Source organism: Plectrocnemia conspersa, unplaced genomic scaffold (assembly GCF_051122295.1).
Source record: "Plectrocnemia conspersa isolate PC_06_02 unplaced genomic scaffold, ASM5112229v1 ptg000004l, whole genome shotgun sequence".
NCBI lineage: Eukaryota > Metazoa > Arthropoda > Insecta > Trichoptera > Polycentropodidae > Plectrocnemia > Plectrocnemia conspersa.
In genome coordinates this window covers 3,188,087-3,209,371 of record NW_028277168.1, presented here as the reverse complement: position 1 = coordinate 3,209,371, position 21,285 = coordinate 3,188,087, and the positions used below count along the sequence as shown (strand labels likewise).

The window sequence follows — 21,285 nt, the reverse complement described above, 5'->3', positions numbered from 1 at the left end:
ACGGTATGATAATATATAACGGTCATTGATTGGCTAGGTACACTGTTCCATATTTTTTAACTTTATATAAATCGAGCATCATCAACCGTTCGCCGGTTAAGTTAGGTTTGCTATCCCATGTTTTAAACCTCATGTAATCCGAACATACACCGGCTACAATCATATTTTTCTTCCAACTTCCTTCCTGGTGTCTTCCAATTCTGTTGAAGGTGGAGACACTCTCTTCTTGGAAGAGGTTGTAGAGCTCTCGATTGTTTTGTATAGACCACTCGTATATAGCGCCGTATATCTTGCGAAGCACTTTTCTCTCGAATATGTCAAGCAGCCTTTCGTCGGCCCTGGTAAGTGTCCAGCTCTCTGAATCGTATGTCGGAATTGCTCTGATCAGCGTTTTGTAGAGCAATATTTTCGTATAACGAAATAGTGTCTGTGATTTGATTTGTTTTATTAGGCTGAAATAGTATTTATTTGCTGATACTACTCGTCTCTTGATCTCCTTGCTAACATAATATGAATTATACATATAGTGACAAATCATAATAAGTTTTTAGAAAGACAGATACTGAAAAAACAGAGATACAGACAAGACTAAGAGAATAAATGATGTATAAATCCAGAAATAAATACAAAATACAGTTAAAGTTAAAAATAATAATATTAAAAAAATACTATGAGATTTTTCTGAGAAACACTACCATTTATAATTTGATTAAAGACATTTTATTATTTTTAAACTCGCTACTTTTTTTATGCAATAATGTAAATTAAATATAATAGACATAAAAAATGTATTAGACCACTAAAACGCTGCTCATGATATATCCAAACTCATTATGTATTCATTATAATTGCTCTTATTCATCCTGTTATTACAAATTTATTTTACTACAATATTTTTAGTCTCTTGTCTTCACCTATTGCAGTAGCACGTTGTTGTTTAACTTAACTTTCAACTTAAAATATTACTTTTAAGTTAAATTGATTTTATGATAAATTAAATATTTTATTGTGAAGAGCTATTTATTCATTATGCCAAAAATTAGGTGGCACTCTGGTAACACTGACACACGTTCCTTAGCGGTTCTCTCATTAGTCGGTCGGTGAAGCAAACAATTAATTTATTGTTTTAATTATTGCAAAAAAAGTTTTTCTTAATTCCTGCAATCACAAAAATCTGTCGAAGCATATGCTAAAAAAATTATTATGATACATGAAACGGTTTTTGTTCGGGTTTTTTTGTCATAATCTACCCGGAGTGCATATGAGTGAGAAGGTAGCTGACAATTAATTTATTATTTTAATTATTAGGAATACTATTTTTTTTCAATTTTTGCAAATTATGCACCTCAAGAGTCGCGTCAAAGCATATTCAGAAAGAAAAAACGCTTCAAACTACCGTTTTTGTACGGGTTTTTTGTCATAATCTACCAGGAGTATAGAATAGGTGAGGAGGTAGTGGAGCTAATAATTTATTTATTATTATATATTATATATTTTGTTCGCTTTTGTTTTTTTTTATTAAAAGCTCGTTTTACGATCTACTTGCTATGAAATAATAGTATCTATTTACATATACATAAAGCCTATAATTGCATAACCGTAGTTCTCAACGGGTTCGACCAATCAGAAAAAAGAATTTAATTATTTTAAATTTCCTTGGAGACGCATAATTTTAGAAAATGGTTACTATGTACATAAATAAACAAAATACACAAGGATCACTATCGAATGCGTGTATAATGTTATTTTTTAAATTTAAGTGCATACAATGAGTAATCATAAAATATAATTGAAATAATTCATATAAAATAAAAAAGATGGTCGATAACGCAATGACATCTGTTGATAAGAGTATTTTACATTAATTTACCGATTTAATATAATTATTCTAATTGCAAATAAACCAGGTACGTGTGAACCGTAAACATGTTATACATATTTAGTATTATGTACAAGGATTGAAAGTTAATGTGGATCAAACTACCTAAACGCTAATAAAACGTATTTTTTATCTTGTGATATTCTGAGATTTGTCATGGCGATCGCGTAACAATGAATATGGTGCAGGCGGTTATTTAACTGAATAAGTTTGGTTCCATTTCGGCCTAAAGTCATCTTATTAATCGCTCATAGCTTCTGAAAAATAATTATGAACCATAAAACTATGCACAATAATTAGAATCTAAGCACAATATTCCCACAGAAAACTGATAATGATTTGACATCATTTTTAAATTAATTTTATAATCGTCCTAAAATATCAGTCGTGGGCGTTTGTCTTCTTTATTCTTATGTTTATTATGCCATATAGTGATAATCAGTGACGGCTGGTGAAAATCGAAACAGGTGGTGCCAGGGGCAAAAAAATTATATTTATTTTTTATCGAACTAAACATAATATGTGTTATACATTAATGGACAAATCATAATAAGTGTTTAATGAAGGTAGATACTGAAAAAACAAAGACTCAAAAGTGTACTCGTTCATTTCAAGATTTTCACTCAAGATACTGGCTCCTCAAACTAGGCACAACCGACATACATGTATTTTGGTTCATTGATCATCAACCTCGTTTTCCTGGCTGATGATTCTATGGGAGCCGAATTTAGACGTGCTATGGCCAAAACTGGTCGGCACGGGAGTGGCATTGCGTGGCGGTTTCGTCTCTCGACCGGCAAGCTTGTAAGGGTTCGGACGCGTGCCGTCGCGCGTCCGCCCCATTTTTGTAATGTAATCACTGTAACATTAAATAAATATTACTGCAGCGGCTCAATCTGTGTCTCATTGCCACCCGTCACCAACACACCGCTAAACTGTTGACGCCGACATGATACTCGGGACACATGGAGTCAGATTCAAAATGGCAGACACAGACGCCGCTGCAGTACAAAAGCCGAGCCGCTGCTGAGCTATTTGCTGCCACCCCACCGGTGCTTCCCTGGATCTGGATTCGAGCTGGTGGACCACCAAGACTATGGGCCTGCGCCTCCGACCATGAGCCGCCATCGTCAGCCACCGTCGCCGCTCACAGCCGCCGCCGCCGACCACGTGACCCAGGAAGCACCCGGCGCCACCACGCGCCTCCAGCGAGAAGCCACCGAAGTGCTGCCGTAGACCAGGCTCGAGTGGACCACGCGTGACTCGTCACGCACCCGTAGGGCTACGGCCCCGCGACTCCGAGCTTGAACCGCATGTTCGGAGCCCGTCACGCGCGCGCCCTGTGTAGCTGCACCGACGCACCACAGGGCCCCGAAAGGTGCTCCCGGACATGCCCGTTCTTCTCGCGCCTCCTGGAGCCCTACGCGCCGCCCGGGTCTACACGTGTTCCACTCGGCTTGGAGCGAAGCACGCCGCGCGTCGCTGGAGGCCGCGCCGCCACACCATACGTCACGACTTTGCCACTTTTGTGCCACCAGCATTTTAATCATCAGCAGTGCCAAGGCTCCCATTCTCTCGCTCTAGTTGAATATCGCGATTGTAAATCGCTAGGGCGGGAGCTATATGGGAGCCGAATTTAGACGTGCTATGGCCAAAACTGGTCGGCACGGGAGTGGCATTGCGTGGCGGTTTCGTCTCTCGACCGGCAAGCTTGTAAGGGTTCGGACGCGTGCCGTCGCGCGTCCGCCCCATTTTTGTAATGTAATCACTGTAACATTAAATAAATATTACTGCAGCGGCTCAATCTGTGTCTCATTGCCACCCGTCACCAACACACCGCTAAAATTCAATGGCGTTAAATGCTTATATTAGTGCCTGTTTTGATCTCGCCACTATATCTATGTCATCAGTGCAGACGAAGATTTGTATCGATTTATTATACATCCTGCCAGTTATATCCAGTTTGGCATCTCAGATTACTTTTTTCTAGGGCAATGTTGAACAGATTGCACGCTAAAGCATCGCCCTGTCGTAGACTGTTGAGTGTTCGCAAAGGCTTTGATAAATCATTTTGTACTTTCACTTGGCATTTGCTATTTCTCATTGTGAGTTTCACCAAGGAGATTAGTTTTTTTGGTACATACTACTCTTTTCATTATATCACGCGTAAAAAATCGCGACAAAAAACTACAAATCCTTAAATACCAACAATCGCAAAAAAGAGTATCGTGTCAAATATAATATTAGATTACTTTAATTTGAATTATATTTTTGAGCTCATGTAATGAGTTATTAAAGTATTCATAGGATGGGGAGGGCACAAATTTAGTGTTTACCTGGGGCGCCAAATAACCTAGTGTCGGCCCTGAGTGTACCTAGCCAATCAATGACCGTTATATATGAAGTTTAGTCGTTTAATCGCTGTCGGTGTTCTCCTCTCCTTTCAAATAAAAATAATATATGCAAGTTTTTATTGATCTACAGCGAATCGCTTAGGTAAGCGCATCAGCGCGACAAATAATATCAGATTATATTATTTAATAATATTGTTAAATAATATAATCTGATATTTAATATCAGATTATATTATGTAACTCAGGGGAAAGTGGCAACTGGTGATTTTCGAGCGTCGCGTAGTAAATTATTTAATCATCGCATTTCTTTCCCCAATAATAAAAGTTGATATTTTGTTTTGTTTCGAATATTTTGTCGACTAGCAACACTCAATTTTAGACATTAATGATCCGTCAGTCTACCTCTTGTCTAATGCACGTACTGTCATTGGCACCTCTTGATAAATTCATATCTTAATAAAGAATAGCATATATGAACAAAGCTTCGATCCAAAACATGGATAAACGTAAGTAGAACAAATTTTAAAATGCCGGCCGAATGCGTAATAGTCTAAAATAATAATTTGGCAATATAAACAGTGATGAATTCGGTGGGCGACGAGCCCGTCAAGGCGACCAACTGCGAAGCGACCGTCTGCAAAGCCAGCGCCGTCGCCAAAGGATATTGGAAGGACGAGGCTCTCGAGAGGTTGGCTGTGGCCGCCAGATTGAAGCTGGATCACAAGCCACCGGAGATCAGCAGAGGATACTATGCTAGAGTATTCGGAATGAAGATTTATACCGACAGATTTATAGATGTGAGTAAATTATCATACAGTGATTTTTTGTTCTAGTTCTTTCCTGGCTTAATTATTTTACCTAAGGTCAAGGTCGCAAAAACTAAATTTGAACACACTCGGATTTTCATGGGGGGGAGTATGTTATAACTTATTTAATATAAGAGTTGAAATAATTATTCAATTTTCTGATTTCAAGTGATCTAATTTAAAATGTATTTTATTTATTTATTTATTTAAATTAAGACTGTCGAAACTAATAAGGCACATGAGATATAAGGAAAAAATCATAAAATATTTAAACCGGAACTGATGTTTAATCGATCAATGGGCATTGGTCAAAATTCGGTTTAGTGTTTCATTCGATTCTCACTAATATTGTTATATATTATATTGTCTTCCTTAAAAATCCCCCCCACACACCCTGATAAGTATATCGAACGTATATCCGTAGCATGTGCTTTAGTGCTATTAGGGGCGTAGACCCAATCTTGCCACCTCTTTCTCAATTATGAATAATGATGAAATGGATAGCTTTCGAACTGATTGTGTTAACACAAATAGATTATATGTACATATATAAAAAGTATAAGAAATTAAATTATTTTTCGGCGGACCACATGTTAAGAACCACTTAAACGCTACTGAGTCACTTGTTGATTATTTTTTTTAAACAAATTAATTTTTTTAAGCAAGTTATTAAATTATTAATATTTTTTTCAATTATTAAAGATTATTGTACTAACTTTATCAGTAAACCGCGTATTTAATATTTATTTTTAGAAAGAGAACCTGATGCGTGAAAAGAAATAATAAGTGACTCACTAAGTAGTCGCTGGTGTTTAAAGGGTTAATAATAGCTTGAATTAATGCATTGATATATTTATAACATGTCTAGAAAAAATTATTGAAATATTCGGACCATATCAAGATACATAAATTTAAATAAGAAAGATTTTCGAAAAAGTGCCGGTATTTATCGTAAATCTGATAGTGAAACTGCCGGTCGGTATAGTGTTAATGAATAACGAGAAAAGCAGAGGGCTCAGGTTGGACCTTTAAGGAACTCCTAAGGGGTGGAATATTCTTTCGACAATAAGCCGCCTAATTATAAATTTAAAAATAATGTAACTACGATAGATTGAAAATAATTTTAATTATTTCAGGAATTTCGAAATAAGTGCCAAATCGTCAATTTGGGATGCGGTTACGATACGCTCTTCTGGAAGCTTCACAAAGAGAAAAGATCCGTTGACAATTTCATCGAATTGGACTTTCCGAGTGTGACGACTCGAAAGTGTCATGCCATCAAGAAAGAAAAGGTCCTAATGGACGCTATCGCCGAAGAAGGTATGTTATGTTTTATTATTATTTTGATTTATAAAAAAAATATTAGAATTCTTTCTTTGTATAAATAAATTTTATTTCATTCACATTTAGATGGTGATATCGCTATCCACGAAGGCGATTTGCACTCGACCCGATACCATTTGCTCGGATGCGATCTGCGCAACTTGACCGATGTGAAGAAAAAGATGGAGGAGGCGTGCATTCAATACGACATGCCAACTCTCTTCATAGCCGAATGCGTCCTCGTCTATATCAAGCCGGAGCCGTGCCAGCAGTTGCTGACGTGGCTTGCAAAAGAATTCCCCGTATCGATGCTGGTCAGCTACGAACAGTTCAACATGAAGGACAAGTTTGGTGAAGTGATGCTGTACAACTTGAACCAGAGGGGCTGTCCTTTGGCCGGCGCCGAGTTCTGTGCAACTCTCGAAACTCAGAATCAAAGGTATCATGCGTAATTAATGCTTAACCACTTCCCGGTCGCAGTATTTTATTTTAAAATGACTCAAAAACATCTTGCACGGACCCACCCTTCCATATGCAGCTTGTAAAACATTTAAAAATATTCATACAAATAAATGTTAGAAATTTGCTGATTTTTTAAATGAGAATTGAGTCAATATTAAACTCAAAAAAAAAATTGAAACTCCTCGTAATGTGGAGCTAATAGTGCGGAATTTCTTTACAACACTCCATTTTTTCAGGTTCATAACGTGCGGCTGGCAAATGGCTCGCGCTTGGGATATGGAATCCATTTGGAACGCTCTTCCGCTTGCCGAACGCAACAGAATCAAATCGATAGAAATGCTAGATGAAGAAATCTTGCTCACGCAACTTTTCCATCACTATTGCATCGTTATAGCTATGTGTGGAGAATCCGTTAAAGATATATACTTAAACTACTTGAAAAAATCCATCCCGTTAAAGGTTTGAGTTTAAAATTAAGCGTATTTTATTATTTACTTTCAACAGATTTATTAACCATCATTTTGAAATCGGATCAGGCAGACTAATGAACTTGGCTGAGATTTTAAAAATATTAAACACTATGGCAGTTATCGTGCCACAACCTATAACCTGTATATCATTTTTCTTACAGATTTTTAATGAGGTAAATGTTTATACAGGCACAAGCTTTTGTAAAGAAAATGAACTGAAAACTAAAGCTTGTGCCAAATTTATATAGATAGTGTCTATCGAAATCTATCTAGAACTAGTCAGACCGAAGTTTAGTTTAACGTTAATTATACACAAATTCTATTCATGATAAGCGCAAAAAAAAGGGCGCTTCGTTGCCATTAAAGTAGTTTAAGTTTTAATCATATTGATTGATTGATCACGATAATTTGTTTTAATTAGTATCGTCTTCCTTTTTTAATTTATATGTTCTAAATATAACAAACAATTAATGTATAACGAAATGCGTTTTACTTAAATTTTATTAACAATAATTCAGGGTTATAATAAAATATAGTTATCTATTAATTATGCCAAAAGATGAAATTTAATGTTTTTTAGTATAAGCATGATTCAATACGCTCAAGTATACCTTTCTCCTATAATATTAAATGATTTATGAAATCGCCCAAAATTTATATATTTCAATGGCAGTATTTATTTTATATTATGAATATATCTCGACTGAAGTTTATTTTTGTTATGATTTTTTTTCAATATTAAAATATAGACTAAAAGTAATGTATGTACATACGTTGTTTGTAAGCATAGTAAATCTAAATTTATGTATTTATTTTTCGGATCGTGTATATAAACTATAATATATATTTAAAAGACTTGGGAGTGAGTTGATGATTGAAAAGTATGCGGTATTGGAAGTTGGAAAAATTTCTCTCAATTAACATAGGTGTTTGTGATTCACAAATTAAATTTATGTCTTTAATCTGTGTATTTTATTGGAACATTTATCACATTGTAAACTTACATCAATAAATATCGTATACAGAACAACTGCCTATTTTTTTGTCAACACTGATTGATGACACTAAAGATGGATACAAAAATATATTTATTTGTAATTCAATACAAAACTTACGCAATAAGACTAGGATATTTAATTTATTATGCTTTTAGCACAGAATACTTGATGCATAGTTTAAATATATTATAATTTTTGTGCAAAATTGAAAATCACAGTATTGCACATAAAGAACTTCATCATATTAATCGCAAACTAGGCCAAATACTAAAGTTTAAAATCAAATCTCGGATGAGTTAAAACATCATTTTCTATTAAATAAAAGTTAATAAAATATAGACAAAACAACCTATAATATCAAATCAAGAGTTAACCTACTGTCAAATTTAGTTAACTGTCGGGTATAATTAATTAAAAATAGTGAATTATATATTACGCTCAAATTAAATGTTAGACACCCAATGGACTTAATTGGACGATTCCGCCGTTTTCGCAAACGTCCTTCGAGATCGACGCCATCCTCGAGTACATCTCCAATTGCTTCTCCGAAGTTATATCACCCAAGTTTTTCGTGATCCTTTCGGACGCCTTAAATAAAACAAACGATTAAATTCGATACAATCAAACATAACTCGCACGATTCAATTACCTCATTGCACCAATTTTGCGCCATTAAAGTTTCATGATTGGCCGATCTCAAACCGAGTTCGATAGATCTAGTAGCCCTTGACAAGACCACGGTCATTGTGTAGGAATCCATAGCTGCTTGAGCCAACCTGTTCAAAATGAACTGCTGATCGACGATTCCCTTACCGTATTTTATGAGCACGGATTCAATGGCTTGACCGTAAGCGTCGACGCCCTGGAAACAATCAACAATCAAACACCTAACTTCGAGCATCAGAATCATTATCTATACCTTAGAAACAAGATTAGCCGAGGGTTGCAGAACCGGAGAAACCAAATGACTTATGGACGGTCCAGATAAGAGTCCAGCGGTGCGGAAAGCTCTCTTTCCGGCTTCAGAAAAGATCAATCCTAAGTTAGCAGTCGGATTTTTGAAAGCATTTTGAAGTTCTTTCAAATGTGTACCGGCGTATTGTATACCTACAAAATTCATTCAAGTTAGATTTGAACTTAAAAATACATATCCATATATAATAAATCGAATACCAGTCAATGCCACGAACAATCTGAGGATTTCATTTGTGCCTTCGAATATTTTAAAGATGCGCAAATCCCTCATGAAGCGCTCTAATCCAGTTGCTTTCATGAATCCCATGCCTCCCATGATTTGAATTGCTTCATCGCAAACCCACCAAGCAGATTCACTTGCGAAGCACTATAAAATCAATACATTAGTATTTTTTATAACATAAAATGAATTAGTAATCAAACCTTAGAAATAGCCGCTTCTAAATGATAGTCTTGGCTTCCAGAATCCATGTTTCCGCTTATCATGTAAGCGAGTGATTCCGTCACGTATTGCAATGTCTGCATGCGAGCTAATTTTTCTTGGATCGTACCATAAGAATCGATACGATAGCCGAACTGAGTGCGAGTGGTCGCATGCTCGGTGGCCTTCTTTATGCAGTGACGCATGGTACCGGACAAAACGGCAGCCATTCCAAAGCGGCCGTTGTTCAAAATGTTCATGGCAACCTAAAATACGTGACACTGTAGAATTATTTATTCGATAGTTTTAAAGACAATAATTGCTTACTTTAAATCCATTGCCAACACCGCCGAGTACATTTTCCACTGGAATTTTTACATCTTCGTAGAATACTTCAGCCGTGTTGGAAGCTTTGATGCCCATCTTGGATTCAGGCGGTCCATTTGTTACACCGCCGAATGATCGCTCAACAATAAAAGCTGTTACCTGTTAAAATAAATTAAAAAATCTGATTATAAAAAAAGTCGGGGTATGTTGCGCCTTCTTTACATAATTTATACGAATGTGACAATTTGTAATGTTAAACTGCTTCTCGGAAAGAGAGAAAAAAACAGGTACAAGAAAAAGAAATAAGGGTAAGTCATCCAAATTTGAGAGAACCTCATCCAAGTAACGGATTCGAGTAATGGACGTAACTGCTCACTACAGAAAGGGTCTATGCTTTGTCCTTGGCCGATTAACTCTAAAATTTATATTTTGTAAATTCTCATCTCAAAAATCAGAAAATTATCATACCACTTACCTGTAAGTGGTTTAAGTGTTATAAATTATGAAAAAGCATTTATAAAATAAGCGAACTGAAGTGGCAAGACCAGAGAAAAAAGGTGTAGTTTTTAAGGCACTTTTTTGGGGTTTTTTTATTACCAATTTATAAATAAAATAATAATAATGTCAAAACGGTAATGACTTAATTTTCTTACGGTAATACCGGTATTTAAAATCTCAGTATTATTGCAATCCATTTTCACATATAACAATTATGTAGTAAATAAACTCAGTTGTTAAATTATATTACTTTTCAATAAAAGAAAAAATATTTTAGTACTTGCAGGTAAAATGCTCATCAAAATTATTTACAAAGCTTTTTCGTCAATATTCTTATCAATGCTGTAAGATGAGAACCGCAAAACAAATATAATTGGACTTTGTCAAAATTGTTATCAATGATGTATGAGAACTATAAAAGAAATATTTACATATATAACTGGAAATATTTATAAAAAAAAACCATTATATTTATATCATTTTTTAAATTTGATTATATATGATTTCTATAGAAAATAATACAAATAAGTTAAGGAGTACAAAATAAATTAACATAGCAAAAAATATTTTATATTAATTTTATAAAAAATATTGAGAGCCTCTGAATTGATATAAAAAAATCCACAAAAGCTGAAAGAAATAAGTCAAATAAACTAACGAAATTTAATAATAAAAAAGTGTAAAAATAAATTACTAAAACATACTAATACAAAAAAATAGTAAAATAAATCAAAGAAATAAAACGTTAGGAATCATTCATTTTTTGCTGATTTTTTAATAATTCACTATAAATGCATTATAAAATAATAATAAATTAATTATGGAAAAAAGTACTATTATCTCACTCCCATTAAGAAATGTGTATAAATTAACTTATTACTCAAAGGGTTAAGAAAAGGAGCTATGAATCTCACTTCATGGTTTAAAGTAGTAGAATTTAATGCAATACATTTTTTTAACAATTACTTTGTGTTAAATAGTTGTAAAGAATTTGTTGATATAAATAAAAAATGAGATATTTTGGTAAATAAAAAATGAGATATTTTGGTAAACAAAATTTTTAAGCACAACTCGATAGCAACAACAATTGGGAATTCGTGTGAAATTCACTCATATTATGTGCGCAACACATGAGTTTGGATTAAATATTAGATTTTAAATTGGTTTAATTTATTTATCATTATTTAACCACTTCACCCTTTTACACGCACGGGCGCGTTCAAAATGTTTTTGGCGTTAGACGCATACACGCACGGGTGCGTGTGAACTCTATATTAAAAAAAAATCGTTCTGCATAATACCTTGCGTTACTACGCATTCTCTCATATGTGCGTTTGTATCGAAGACATTTGATCCTCATAAATTAAATTTAAAAAATGACACTTTACGACAGGGGTGGCCAACCCGCGGCTTGCTTTGAACATTTTTATTTATATATTTTTTATATTTCATTTTTAGTATTATATATTTTTTTACAATTAACGTTTAGTATCATTATTAATATATTATCTATGTTTACATGTAAGAATAATACTAAACACAATAATAATAACTCATTACGTTTTAATTTTTCACTCCAAAAAATGTCTATAGTGTATCAAAATCTAATATGGGGATATATAATTTTATATGTGGCTCGCATTTCCGTTATGATGCATTTCCAAAGTGGTAGCAAGATCATTTGGGTTGGCTACCCCTGCTTTACGATGCTAGTATTTTTTTACACGTTTCTATCTATGCATTCTCTCACATGTGCATTTATATTGAAGACATTTACCCCTCATAAATCAAATAAAAAAACTGACACTTTATGATGCTAGTATTTATTTTACACGATCAGGTTGCTTTCATTTAGATTGCTTTCATTTCACCCACTTCCATGGAATGCGGAAATTATCAGACAATTCGAATATATTTACTTTATTTCTGGATGTCATCATAAATTAGGTAACAAAACAGAAACCATAAGTTTCAAATATTTTCTCAGAAGATCTATTCATTCAGAACTGCGTATTATAACCAGATGGTCAAATATATTCGTGTAAAATCCACAAAAATCAGAACCAAAATTTAGTTTGTTTGACGCGAATGGGGAAAAAATGAGAAGAGACGCGCAATTCCATTGTCCAGAATGCATGGTTGCTTTATGCGTTACACATTGTTTCAAAAATCACCATAATGTATTATAAGGTATTTTTTTTTTATTTGACAACAAACATTACGTAACATACACACACATACATATGTATTTCTATGTAATGTTTAGAGTTTGGATGAAAAGAAACAGCAAAGGAGGCAACTTAAAATTTTTATTAATTTAAAAAAAAAAATTTTAAAAGTGTAATAATAATAATAATTATGAATAAATAATTTTAAACTGATTTTTTTCATCATTCTCATAACACATCACATAATAAATCGCAATAAAAAAAGGTGATTATTTTTGACCATTTTTTTTAAATAAACCCGAGGATGAAGTGGTTAAAAAATATCTTCTTAAAGATAAAATATTAAAGAATGGCTAATTGATGTTCCTCATAGGTATTTTAGTAATGGTAATTTAATTTAGTGTAGCACTTACTTATTTATGCATTATTTATACAAACTATCGTTAAGAACCGATGACGCAAATACGCGTCATTTATTGTAAAAACTCGTTTGATTTCTAAAATACATTTTATACTGTTTGTCAGTGTATAATAAATAACATTTATGACAATGGTTCTTGATGTTTTTATTAAAACCTAATTTGTTTTACATCCATAGCAAATTTTATTGAAAACACAGCCGCCAATCGCGCATTAACACTTGAATATTTGGTGTTAACCTTTTGGTTACCAAGCTTTGTAGGTTTATTATCTAAATATTGATGTATTACATAATAAAAATAAAATATGTCTAGAGAAAAACTTATTTACCCTTGAAGCAAATTCACTTATAGCCCATTAAATAGCAAAAAATCTTTAACGAAAAATATTTTATAATATTTACTGACAAAAAATATATAAAAAAATATTGTATTAATAGAAATTATAATACAATCTAAAACATTTAGTCAGATTGTTTTAATAAACTGTATCTTATAAATGATCAATTTGATAATATAAAAATATTTAACAAAAAATTAGATACTTTGATTGCAAACAAATTCTATATAATCATACATTCCACTAATTTTTTACAAATAATCATTTAAAAATACATTTGAAATAGATTATATATCTTGAAATTAATCTTTAACTCCGCATTCAAGGCCAGGATTTATTGGATCAGTAATAATTTCTGATTTTGGTCTGTTTTAATAAATGGTCAGTAACATTGACGTAAAAATATTATTATAAAAAAATGATATTGTGAATTTAAGTATGTACTATTTACAATATTTTTGCATTAAAAAGTTTTGTTCTAGTTGAATAAATACCTTATCAATCGTTTTTCCATCTTTTACCACCGGAGTCTGAGCAAAAACGGTCATAATCTCGGCTAAACCTCCGTTACTGATCCAAATCTTAGAACCGTTCAAGATGTAATGTTTACCATCTTCGGATAAAATGGCCCTCGACCTGTATAAAAATAAATAGTTAAATATGCTATACAAAATATGAAAGATAATAAAACTACATACCTTATAGATCCTGCATCGGAGCCTGATGACGGCTCGGTCAGACAGAATGCAGCAATTTGGTCACTGGTGACTCTCGGTAAATACTTTTCTTTCTGTTCGGGCGTGCCAAACAGTAAAATTCCTTTGAAACCGATCGATTGGTGAGCGCCCAGCAATATACCAACTCCCAAATCGTATTCTCCTACTACTGCGACCAATCGAGCGTACTGAGTGTTAGTGAGTCCGAGTCCGCCGAAATCGTTAGGGACTTGCAGACCGAAGGCGCCGAGTTCCCACAGAGCTTTCATGGTGGTTTCGTCTACTGTTGCATTGTTATCATTTTTTTCCGCATCGTTTACTTCCTATAAACAATTTACATAATTAAGAACTGCTTTTATCCACTTGACTAAGAGATTGTAATTATTGAATTTTATATTTACAGCTCCGATTATTTTTATATGAGATTAGATATTCGTAGCTTTTTCTAATCTCGTGGATAAATATTGAGGTAATTAATCGAAGGCAAGCTCGTTCACTATGCCATTAGTGTGATAAAATGCCATTAGTGTGATATGTGCCATTAATGTGATACTTCAATAAAAATTACTATTAACCACTTGGTTGCCGAGCATTTTACTCGGTTTTTATATGTGATATTCTTATTTATACTTCTACAAAATTAAAACTATATTTTTTAACGTAATTTCTATTATGAACTACTAATTATTACAAAAAAAAATGCTTTTTTATATTCTCTTTTTTTAATTTACGCTCTTTTCACTTCATTGAGAGGCTAAAAATAATTAAAACATGAAGAACTACAACAGAATTTCTAAAACCATAAACATTATTTACTGTAATTAAAACTTCTATAACTTTACGACACAACTATCGTCGAACGATATCAACAATTTTTTTGGGAATTTTAGTTGTCATTGGAAAACACCACGATGGTTTTATTTATAGAGGGTCACACGGGAGTCATACTTTTATTATAATAGAGATGGAGTTTGACAATACAAACTAATTTATCTAAATAAGTATGTTAACATTCGTTCAATATTCTGTTTAAGAACATATAAAAGAATTGACATTTGCTCACTTGGAAGAGCAGAGAAAAAAAGACTAACTTCGATATACCTTGGAGTTTGAAAAGCATCAACTTTAGGGGGCAGTCAAATTTATTCTAAAAAATATTTATTCATTTTATTTATTTATATACAATTATAATTGTATATAAATACAAGTAGATTCGTTGCAGAGTTATTCACGATCTGAACAATGCTCATTCGCGAGTCAGAACAGTAAATCTACTTAAAAAGTGCAACGAATCTACTTAAAAAAAATGACATTTAAAATTGTTTTTAAATAATTAAATTGTATAAATAGAAACTTTTTTAGAATAAAATATTTGAAGACTTCCTCCAGGTGGTTGGCAAAAGCGTTGGCTTTTTGTTTATTATTATCTCTCGCTCAATCTCTATTTATCGATTTTATTAGCGGCATATGGGTTATATGTATTTTTAATCTTTTCGTTGCATTCAATAAAGAATTACACAAATGCTTTAATAATTTTAAATAGTAATAATATGAAATAAATATATGAACTAACAAACTTGGGTACTAAATGTCTTAAACAACAAACAATATAATTATTTTTGGTAAAAATTTTGCGACCATGAAAAAATACTTGTTGCAAAAACGTGTTAAAAGCGTAATAAACTAAAATTTATTATGTGTGATATACGTGGCAATCAGAGGTTCGGGCGAATTAAAAATATTCATCAAATAAACCATACATAAAACTGTTCCTTTCCAAAATTACAAATGCTATTGTATTTAAAAATGTTTACAGTAAGACAAGTGTTGCCAAATAGAGATAAGCAGTGCAAAAGATCCTCGTTCACCTTGACCAGCGTATATAAGCATGTATATAATGTATGTATATCAGACACTTTCGTTCAGAATACACTCATCCTTAGATTTACGAGGTAGATACGTTTGAGGTATAGAACAGAATTTGTAACAGTATCCACATGTACTTTTTAACGTTTCTTTAACTTATAAAGTAAACAAACAAAATTTACAGCGACATGCATGCACCTCGAAAAGCAACTCAGGATACACTGCATGGGTAGAGGAAAAGGTTCCAGATGTAGGTCAAGTGTATTGTATCAATTGCATTTGTACAGTATTTAAAAAAATATTTTTTCTAAACCGTGTAAATCAAGGGATAAGTATGTATATCATTCTTTACGACTATATGTAATACATATTTAACTACCAAATGAATGCATTAACTATAAAATGTCATTATCTTTTCTTTATTTAGTCAAACGAAATTTATTAGAAATCATTTCAATTCTTCATGGTTTGTCCACTTTTTGGTGTTTCACAATGACTTAAAAATATAATAAGCATCTTTATCGATCGTTCATACTAGAATGGTGATAGTGCGATTTTATATTTTTATTTTAAGGATTGATCAGAGTATATTCAAACCGAGTTTTGCCCAAAAAAAGAGGGCAAATAACAATTATCAGAAGTCAAAAATTCACGTCAAAAACAATAAAATCGTGTCGGCGCCGTCCTTATTAAATGTTAATTGTTTTTTGCACTCTTCTATTCGGCAAAATTCGGTTTTGTTGTACTTCTTAGAAACCCTAATATGCTATCGTTGCTGTCATAGTATGAATAATAGAACGATTAGACTACGACGGCGACGGCACGATTTCATTACTTTTGATTTATTTGTAATCAATGAGATTTCAGTTTTTGTGAAACCGGAAATAAGTTATTAGCAGATCTTCTAACAACGATTTGCTTAACTTTATTTGATCTCCTTGAATGAAGAAACGGATATTCGAATAAACCGTTGTTAGCAGATCTGTTTCTTCTTTTGCAAGAAGATTTTTTTGAATTTATCAAATCTACTAACGATTTTACAAATTTAAAATGGTCATGTTTTTACCTTTGGAACGTAAATAAAAATAATCTGACCAAATATAAAATTAACCTTACATTGAAAAATTTTTCCACGGGATCGATCAACGACCCCAGCGTCTCCCTCTGTTCTTCGCTCAAGACGTCCGGATAAGGAAACACTTGAGACGATTGAATCTGTCCCCTGAACAGATTCATGGTGAAAGACTGGTTCTCCTTAGGCGCATTCTTATCCAAGACTCGTGAAGTGGTGGAGAAACATCTGTGAAACACGATGCGAATCAAAATAAGGTATCATTTTTATTTATATCTACGACCTTTGCGCGACTAATTGATAAAGAAGTGCCGTATGATATGCGAAATTGATATGTTTATGAGTGAAAATGAAAAGGCACGAATTTGAAAAATTCGCACATTGTTTGCGTATAAGATTGCTCAAGTGACGTTGCCGGGGCTCACCTAGCCGGAGGCAGAGGCCTGCGAGCAGCGTACAAAGCCAGTCTTAAGGAACGCATATTGACGACTGACACTCGAACGACCACCGACGAATGATTTTGCTCACGTAGTCCAAAGTTCAGCTCGAACGTTTCGCAAATGCTGTTCTATTGTTACCGGTAGGCGAATGGGTTACTATTATTTTTATTTTAAAATACCCACACGAAAAGATAGAATAAACGATAAGTCATAACCCGATTTTGCTAAAATTGCAAAGCAACGATAATTTAGATTCGTATAAAGCAACCGAAAAATGTATTAATCATATGCGTTATTTTCTAAGACTGGAATTTAATATATTTTTTATGGTTCTAATTCCATACACTATATTTTAAATTTAAACTTAAAATGCAAAGCACGATTTAATTTCATATGAACAGAAAAATGCCGTTCGTGCAAATAATACAAAAAAGTAGCTATTGGTTTGTCGATGTGACGGAAGGACGCGTTACGGTCGATGGCTTTCTTATGACTCGTTGATTAATAATTCGTGCAATGAAAACATTTTAGTTAATTTCATCAAAGTGGTGATGAACAAGATCCGTCCCAAAAATAAGCGTACTGATATTTTATTTAAAGGTATATAAACTGGTTTACCATGATTATAAAACTCTAAACCGAGACAGCTAGAAACATTTTTTCTCGGCCTTTTTTTTTTTGGATGCTAGGGTAGCTAAAAAGAGCTTTTGGCAATGGGAAGGTGGCAATTAGACACAGATTGAGCCGTTGCAGTAATATGTTTATTTAATATTTAAAAATTTCATTGTGTTTATAAAAATAACGGATCACGGGCCTGCAATGGCGCGCGAGCCGCTGGGAGTAACGCCAAGTTTTGGGTATAATAACCCTTAATACATATAAATCGGGACCCTACAAGTTCATCGCAGATTATTTATTATTATATATGTATCTTAAGAAAGGGTCGTCATATCAGTTTTTTTAGGAAAGGGGGCAAAAATTGGCCTGTCAGTGGTCGTTTTTTAATATTTCGATGTAATTATATAACATGGATTCTTTGGTTAAATGCCCACCCTCTCAAATGACGTTCCAGTTTATAATCTATGTCAAAAGCAATAAAATCGTGCCGTCGTAGTGAAAACGCTTGTTGTCTAGCGTTTATATTTAGATTTTAAATAACAATATTACGACTCACAAGTAATATTTTTCACCCCATCAACCCCACTCACATGACAAGATTTCATCAAAAATCGGGATAGATTCGACTGTTTTTTTTATTTTCTTTGAGGGATAACCCGAGAATTTATGATTTAGAATTAAGGACGTCACTTTAGCATTTTACGAGGTAAAGAGGAGGGGAAGGGCGCAAAGGTTGGCCAGTCAGTGGTCGTATTTGGATTCATAGCATTTTATTAAGTGACATACATTATTTTGGCTAAATTCAAGGGGGGGGGGGCAAATGACGTCCGTCTTAACCATTTGAACGCGTAAATCGACTAAAGTCGCCCAATTGATTTTATCTCTTTATGCAAAAATCAATAAAAAAAAGCTTTTTAAGAAAAAAAATTTTTGTAATTAAACATAGAATATCATTTTAAATAAATAAAAATTAAAAAATAGAACATTTAAACACAGTATCAAGGTAAAATTTGCATTTAAAACAAAAAAAATAATATTTATTTTTGATTAATGCGTCCAAAGATTGATCGGACAGTACAATTCTTAGAAAGTCACGCCATGACTTTGACAAATTTTTCACTGATCGTCCAGTACTAAAAGTCTGACTCGATTCATTAGCCACATTTTTATATAATTTCCTATGATGACCCTCGAATTTGGATTCAAACTTATGAAAAGGGTAGAAAGTTGCATTAGTGTCTTTACTGAAAACTCTCAGGGATCCAAATAGTTTCGTAAAGTTATATTTTTAACACTGTGATGTATTACACAAATTCGTCAAATATTTATATTTTATGTATTTCTCAATTATTCAAGTAATTATATAATCACTCAAAAATCAGGTATCAATACACCGATACAATCGAATTTAATTTCGCATAGAGGTTTTGAACTTTATTTTCAAATAAATATTTATTGAGTTTAATCTCCGTATTTATACAGAATAATAGCGATGCTTAATGCTTTTACTTTTTTCAGCACATATTGTTTGAACTTTGACTATTGAAATAATGATTTCAAACTAGTATTAGCTGATTTTAGATATCTGGGAAAATGAGCTAGCTGTAATAGTGCATAATTAATAAAATAGAAGTCACTGATTTACGGACTTGACGTGTTTCAATATTTACTAAGCAGTCGTTGGCGCCTGTCATGTTGCAAGAACTAAAAAATAAACGGTTAATCTCAACCGAATGAAAGCATATGTGAAAGTTTTACCCTCAAATGTTACATTCTCAATTGGACACAGACTTGTTATTTCATTGACTTGTATACCGGTCTTGCTACAATCCTGAAAAAAGAATATAATGGATGTTTCAGATACACCGAGTATATGAATCTTCATAATGGAAAAAAATAATTAAGTACCTTAGGCGAGTGAAATAGCTGAAATATGAAAATGAATGAAATTGTAAATATTTAATAGTATCTGAATAAGAAGAAAGAAAACTACATTACACAAAATGATCAAGTTCTTCCAGTTGTGTACCAATATTGTTGATTTGTCTCAGCAAAGGTGATCCATATGTATACAAGTCCGCTTGTCCAGTTTTGTTCAAGAATTACTAGAAAGAAACTAATAAGTGTGAAAAAAATGATAAAAATGTAATGAAAGACTTGGGAAATACGACAAAATTAAATTTTATTTCTTATTATTAAATATTTACAATTTGGATCGATCGCGCGCGCGTGTTTTATCACAGAAGTGTGTCTTCGGCGAAGTCGTCGCGGTCTCCGCGGGGCGCAGAAGACTCCGGGTTGATTTGGAAGGGCGGAGAATCCTCTGCGGGGCGCTCCGGAGCGGGCCCGCGCTGCGGAGGTTGCGCTGGAGCGGGTCGCTTGGGCGGACGTCTGATAGAATTCAAGAACCTCTTGGGGCCGACGCATCTCACGCCTTGAGGCCTCGCTCCCAGCCCCGGCATCATCGGCCCGAAGCGGGTGACAGCCGGGAAGAACGGTCTCATTCTCGGAGGGCCCATCGGCGGAAAGGGGGCGCGATGGGGCGGCGGGGCGGGAGGGCCAGATGGCCCCGACAGTCCCGGCGGCAGGCGACCCCCTGACGGCGGGCGGGGGATGGCGAGAGGGTGGGGGCGGGGCGGCGGGTACCGGCTCGGCGGCCCCGGTGGTCTTAGAGGTCTGCGAAAAAGCGGCGGCGGCCTGGGCGGGAGGCGGGGCAAAGGGGGTCCGCGCCCCGCACCCGCCCCCGGGGCAAGAGATCTCTTCCGGAACCTACGCGCCGGCGACCGCCCCATCACCAGCGGCACCACCATTGCAGGCGCGACGCTAGCTTCTCAAACTCTGCACCCTCGCACCCCTCGCATCTACAGCGATAGCGTTACGGTAGCTCCGAAGCGCTATTTTAACCTTTAGTTAACTATGTCAAATAAATATGCGCGTTACTGTGCTGTGTAGTATATATATATATTCAAATTTATATTTATTTAACAAATTCTATAAATCAACACAACAAGAATGGCAAAATAAATAGAAAAAAACTAACCCTTTTGGTGTCTTATATGTCTGGGCACATGACCAGCCATACAAAATGGTCGCGTTAAAGCTCCTCACTTTGTATTTATTTTACTAGCTAATA

General features: G+C 34.1%; 3 protein-coding genes across 7 annotated transcripts; 1 reads left to right on the top strand and 2 right to left on the bottom strand.

Moving 5' to 3' along the window:
- The first annotated feature begins 4,600 nt into the window (after window positions 1-4,600).
- Window positions 4,601-8,321, top strand: LOC148235661 (leucine carboxyl methyltransferase 1). Its single transcript, XM_088184766.1, has 5 exons — window positions 4,601-4,739; window positions 4,813-5,030; window positions 6,176-6,359; window positions 6,450-6,801; window positions 7,061-8,321. Exons 1-5 carry the CDS (start codon window positions 4,706-4,708, stop codon window positions 7,287-7,289), a joined length of 1,017 nt encoding a protein of 338 aa, XP_088040892.1. The 5' UTR covers window positions 4,601-4,705; the 3' UTR covers window positions 7,290-8,321.
- Window positions 8,224-17,629, bottom strand: Acadvl (Acyl-CoA dehydrogenase very long chain). The gene is made up of 10 exons (XM_088184765.1): window positions 17,520-17,629; window positions 17,139-17,322; window positions 14,139-14,479; window positions 13,935-14,076; window positions 10,016-10,174; window positions 9,691-9,954; window positions 9,466-9,634; window positions 9,212-9,399; window positions 8,942-9,154; window positions 8,224-8,880 (listed from the first exon to the last, which is right to left on the bottom strand). The coding sequence occupies exons 1-10, from the start codon at window positions 17,573-17,575 to the stop codon at window positions 8,743-8,745; spliced, it is 1,854 nt and encodes a 617-aa protein (XP_088040891.1). The 5' UTR covers window positions 17,576-17,629; the 3' UTR covers window positions 8,224-8,742.
- A 1,521-nt stretch (window positions 17,630-19,150) lies between these two features.
- Window positions 19,151-20,969, bottom strand: LOC148235659 (uncharacterized). 5 transcript variants are annotated; one of them, XR_015809381.1, is made up of 4 exons: window positions 20,360-20,969; window positions 20,146-20,268; window positions 20,061-20,078; window positions 19,151-19,983 (listed from the first exon to the last, which is right to left on the bottom strand). XR_015809381.1 is itself a non-coding variant. In XM_088184768.1 (2 exons), the coding sequence occupies exon 1, from the start codon at window positions 20,960-20,962 to the stop codon at window positions 20,390-20,392; it is 573 nt and encodes a 190-aa protein (XP_088040894.1). In that variant the 5' UTR covers window positions 20,963-20,969; the 3' UTR covers window positions 20,097-20,257; window positions 20,360-20,389. The 5 variants fall into 5 exon arrangements, 1 of the variants encoding a protein (XP_088040894.1); XR_015809379.1 differs by having other exon boundaries at window positions 20,151-20,268; XR_015809380.1 differs by having other exon boundaries at window positions 20,146-20,257.
- Between the last annotated feature and the right edge of the window lie 316 nt (window positions 20,970-21,285).

What these genes read in the sequence shown, in the direction of transcription:
- LOC148235661 (XM_088184766.1), top strand. Translation starts at nt 4,706, where the DNA reads ATGAACAAAGCTTCGATCCAAAACATGGATAAAC. An exon ending in GATCCAAAACATGGATAAAC is followed by an intron (nt 4,740 to 4,812) that starts GTAAGTAGAACA and finishes CAATATAAACAG; the next exon opens with TGATGAATTCGGTGGGCGAC. An exon ending in CTCGAAACTCAGAATCAAAG is followed by an intron (nt 6,802 to 7,060) that starts GTATCATGCGTA and finishes CCATTTTTTCAG; the next exon opens with GTTCATAACGTGCGGCTGGC.
- Acadvl (XM_088184765.1), bottom strand. Translation starts at nt 17,575, where the DNA reads ATGCGTTCCTTAAGACTGGCTTTGTACGCTGCTCGCAGGCCTCTGCCT. An exon ending in GTGTTGGCAATGGATTTAAA is followed by an intron (nt 9,955 to 10,015) that starts GTAAGCAATTAT and finishes CACGTATTTTAG; the next exon opens with GTTGCCATGAACATTTTGAA. An exon ending in TAGAAGCGGCTATTTCTAAG is followed by an intron (nt 9,635 to 9,690) that starts GTTTGATTACTA and finishes TTGATTTTATAG; the next exon opens with TGCTTCGCAAGTGAATCTGC.
- LOC148235659 (XM_088184768.1), bottom strand. Translation starts at nt 20,962, where the DNA reads ATGGTGGTGCCGCTGGTGATGGGGCGGTCGCCGGCGCGTAGGTTCCGG.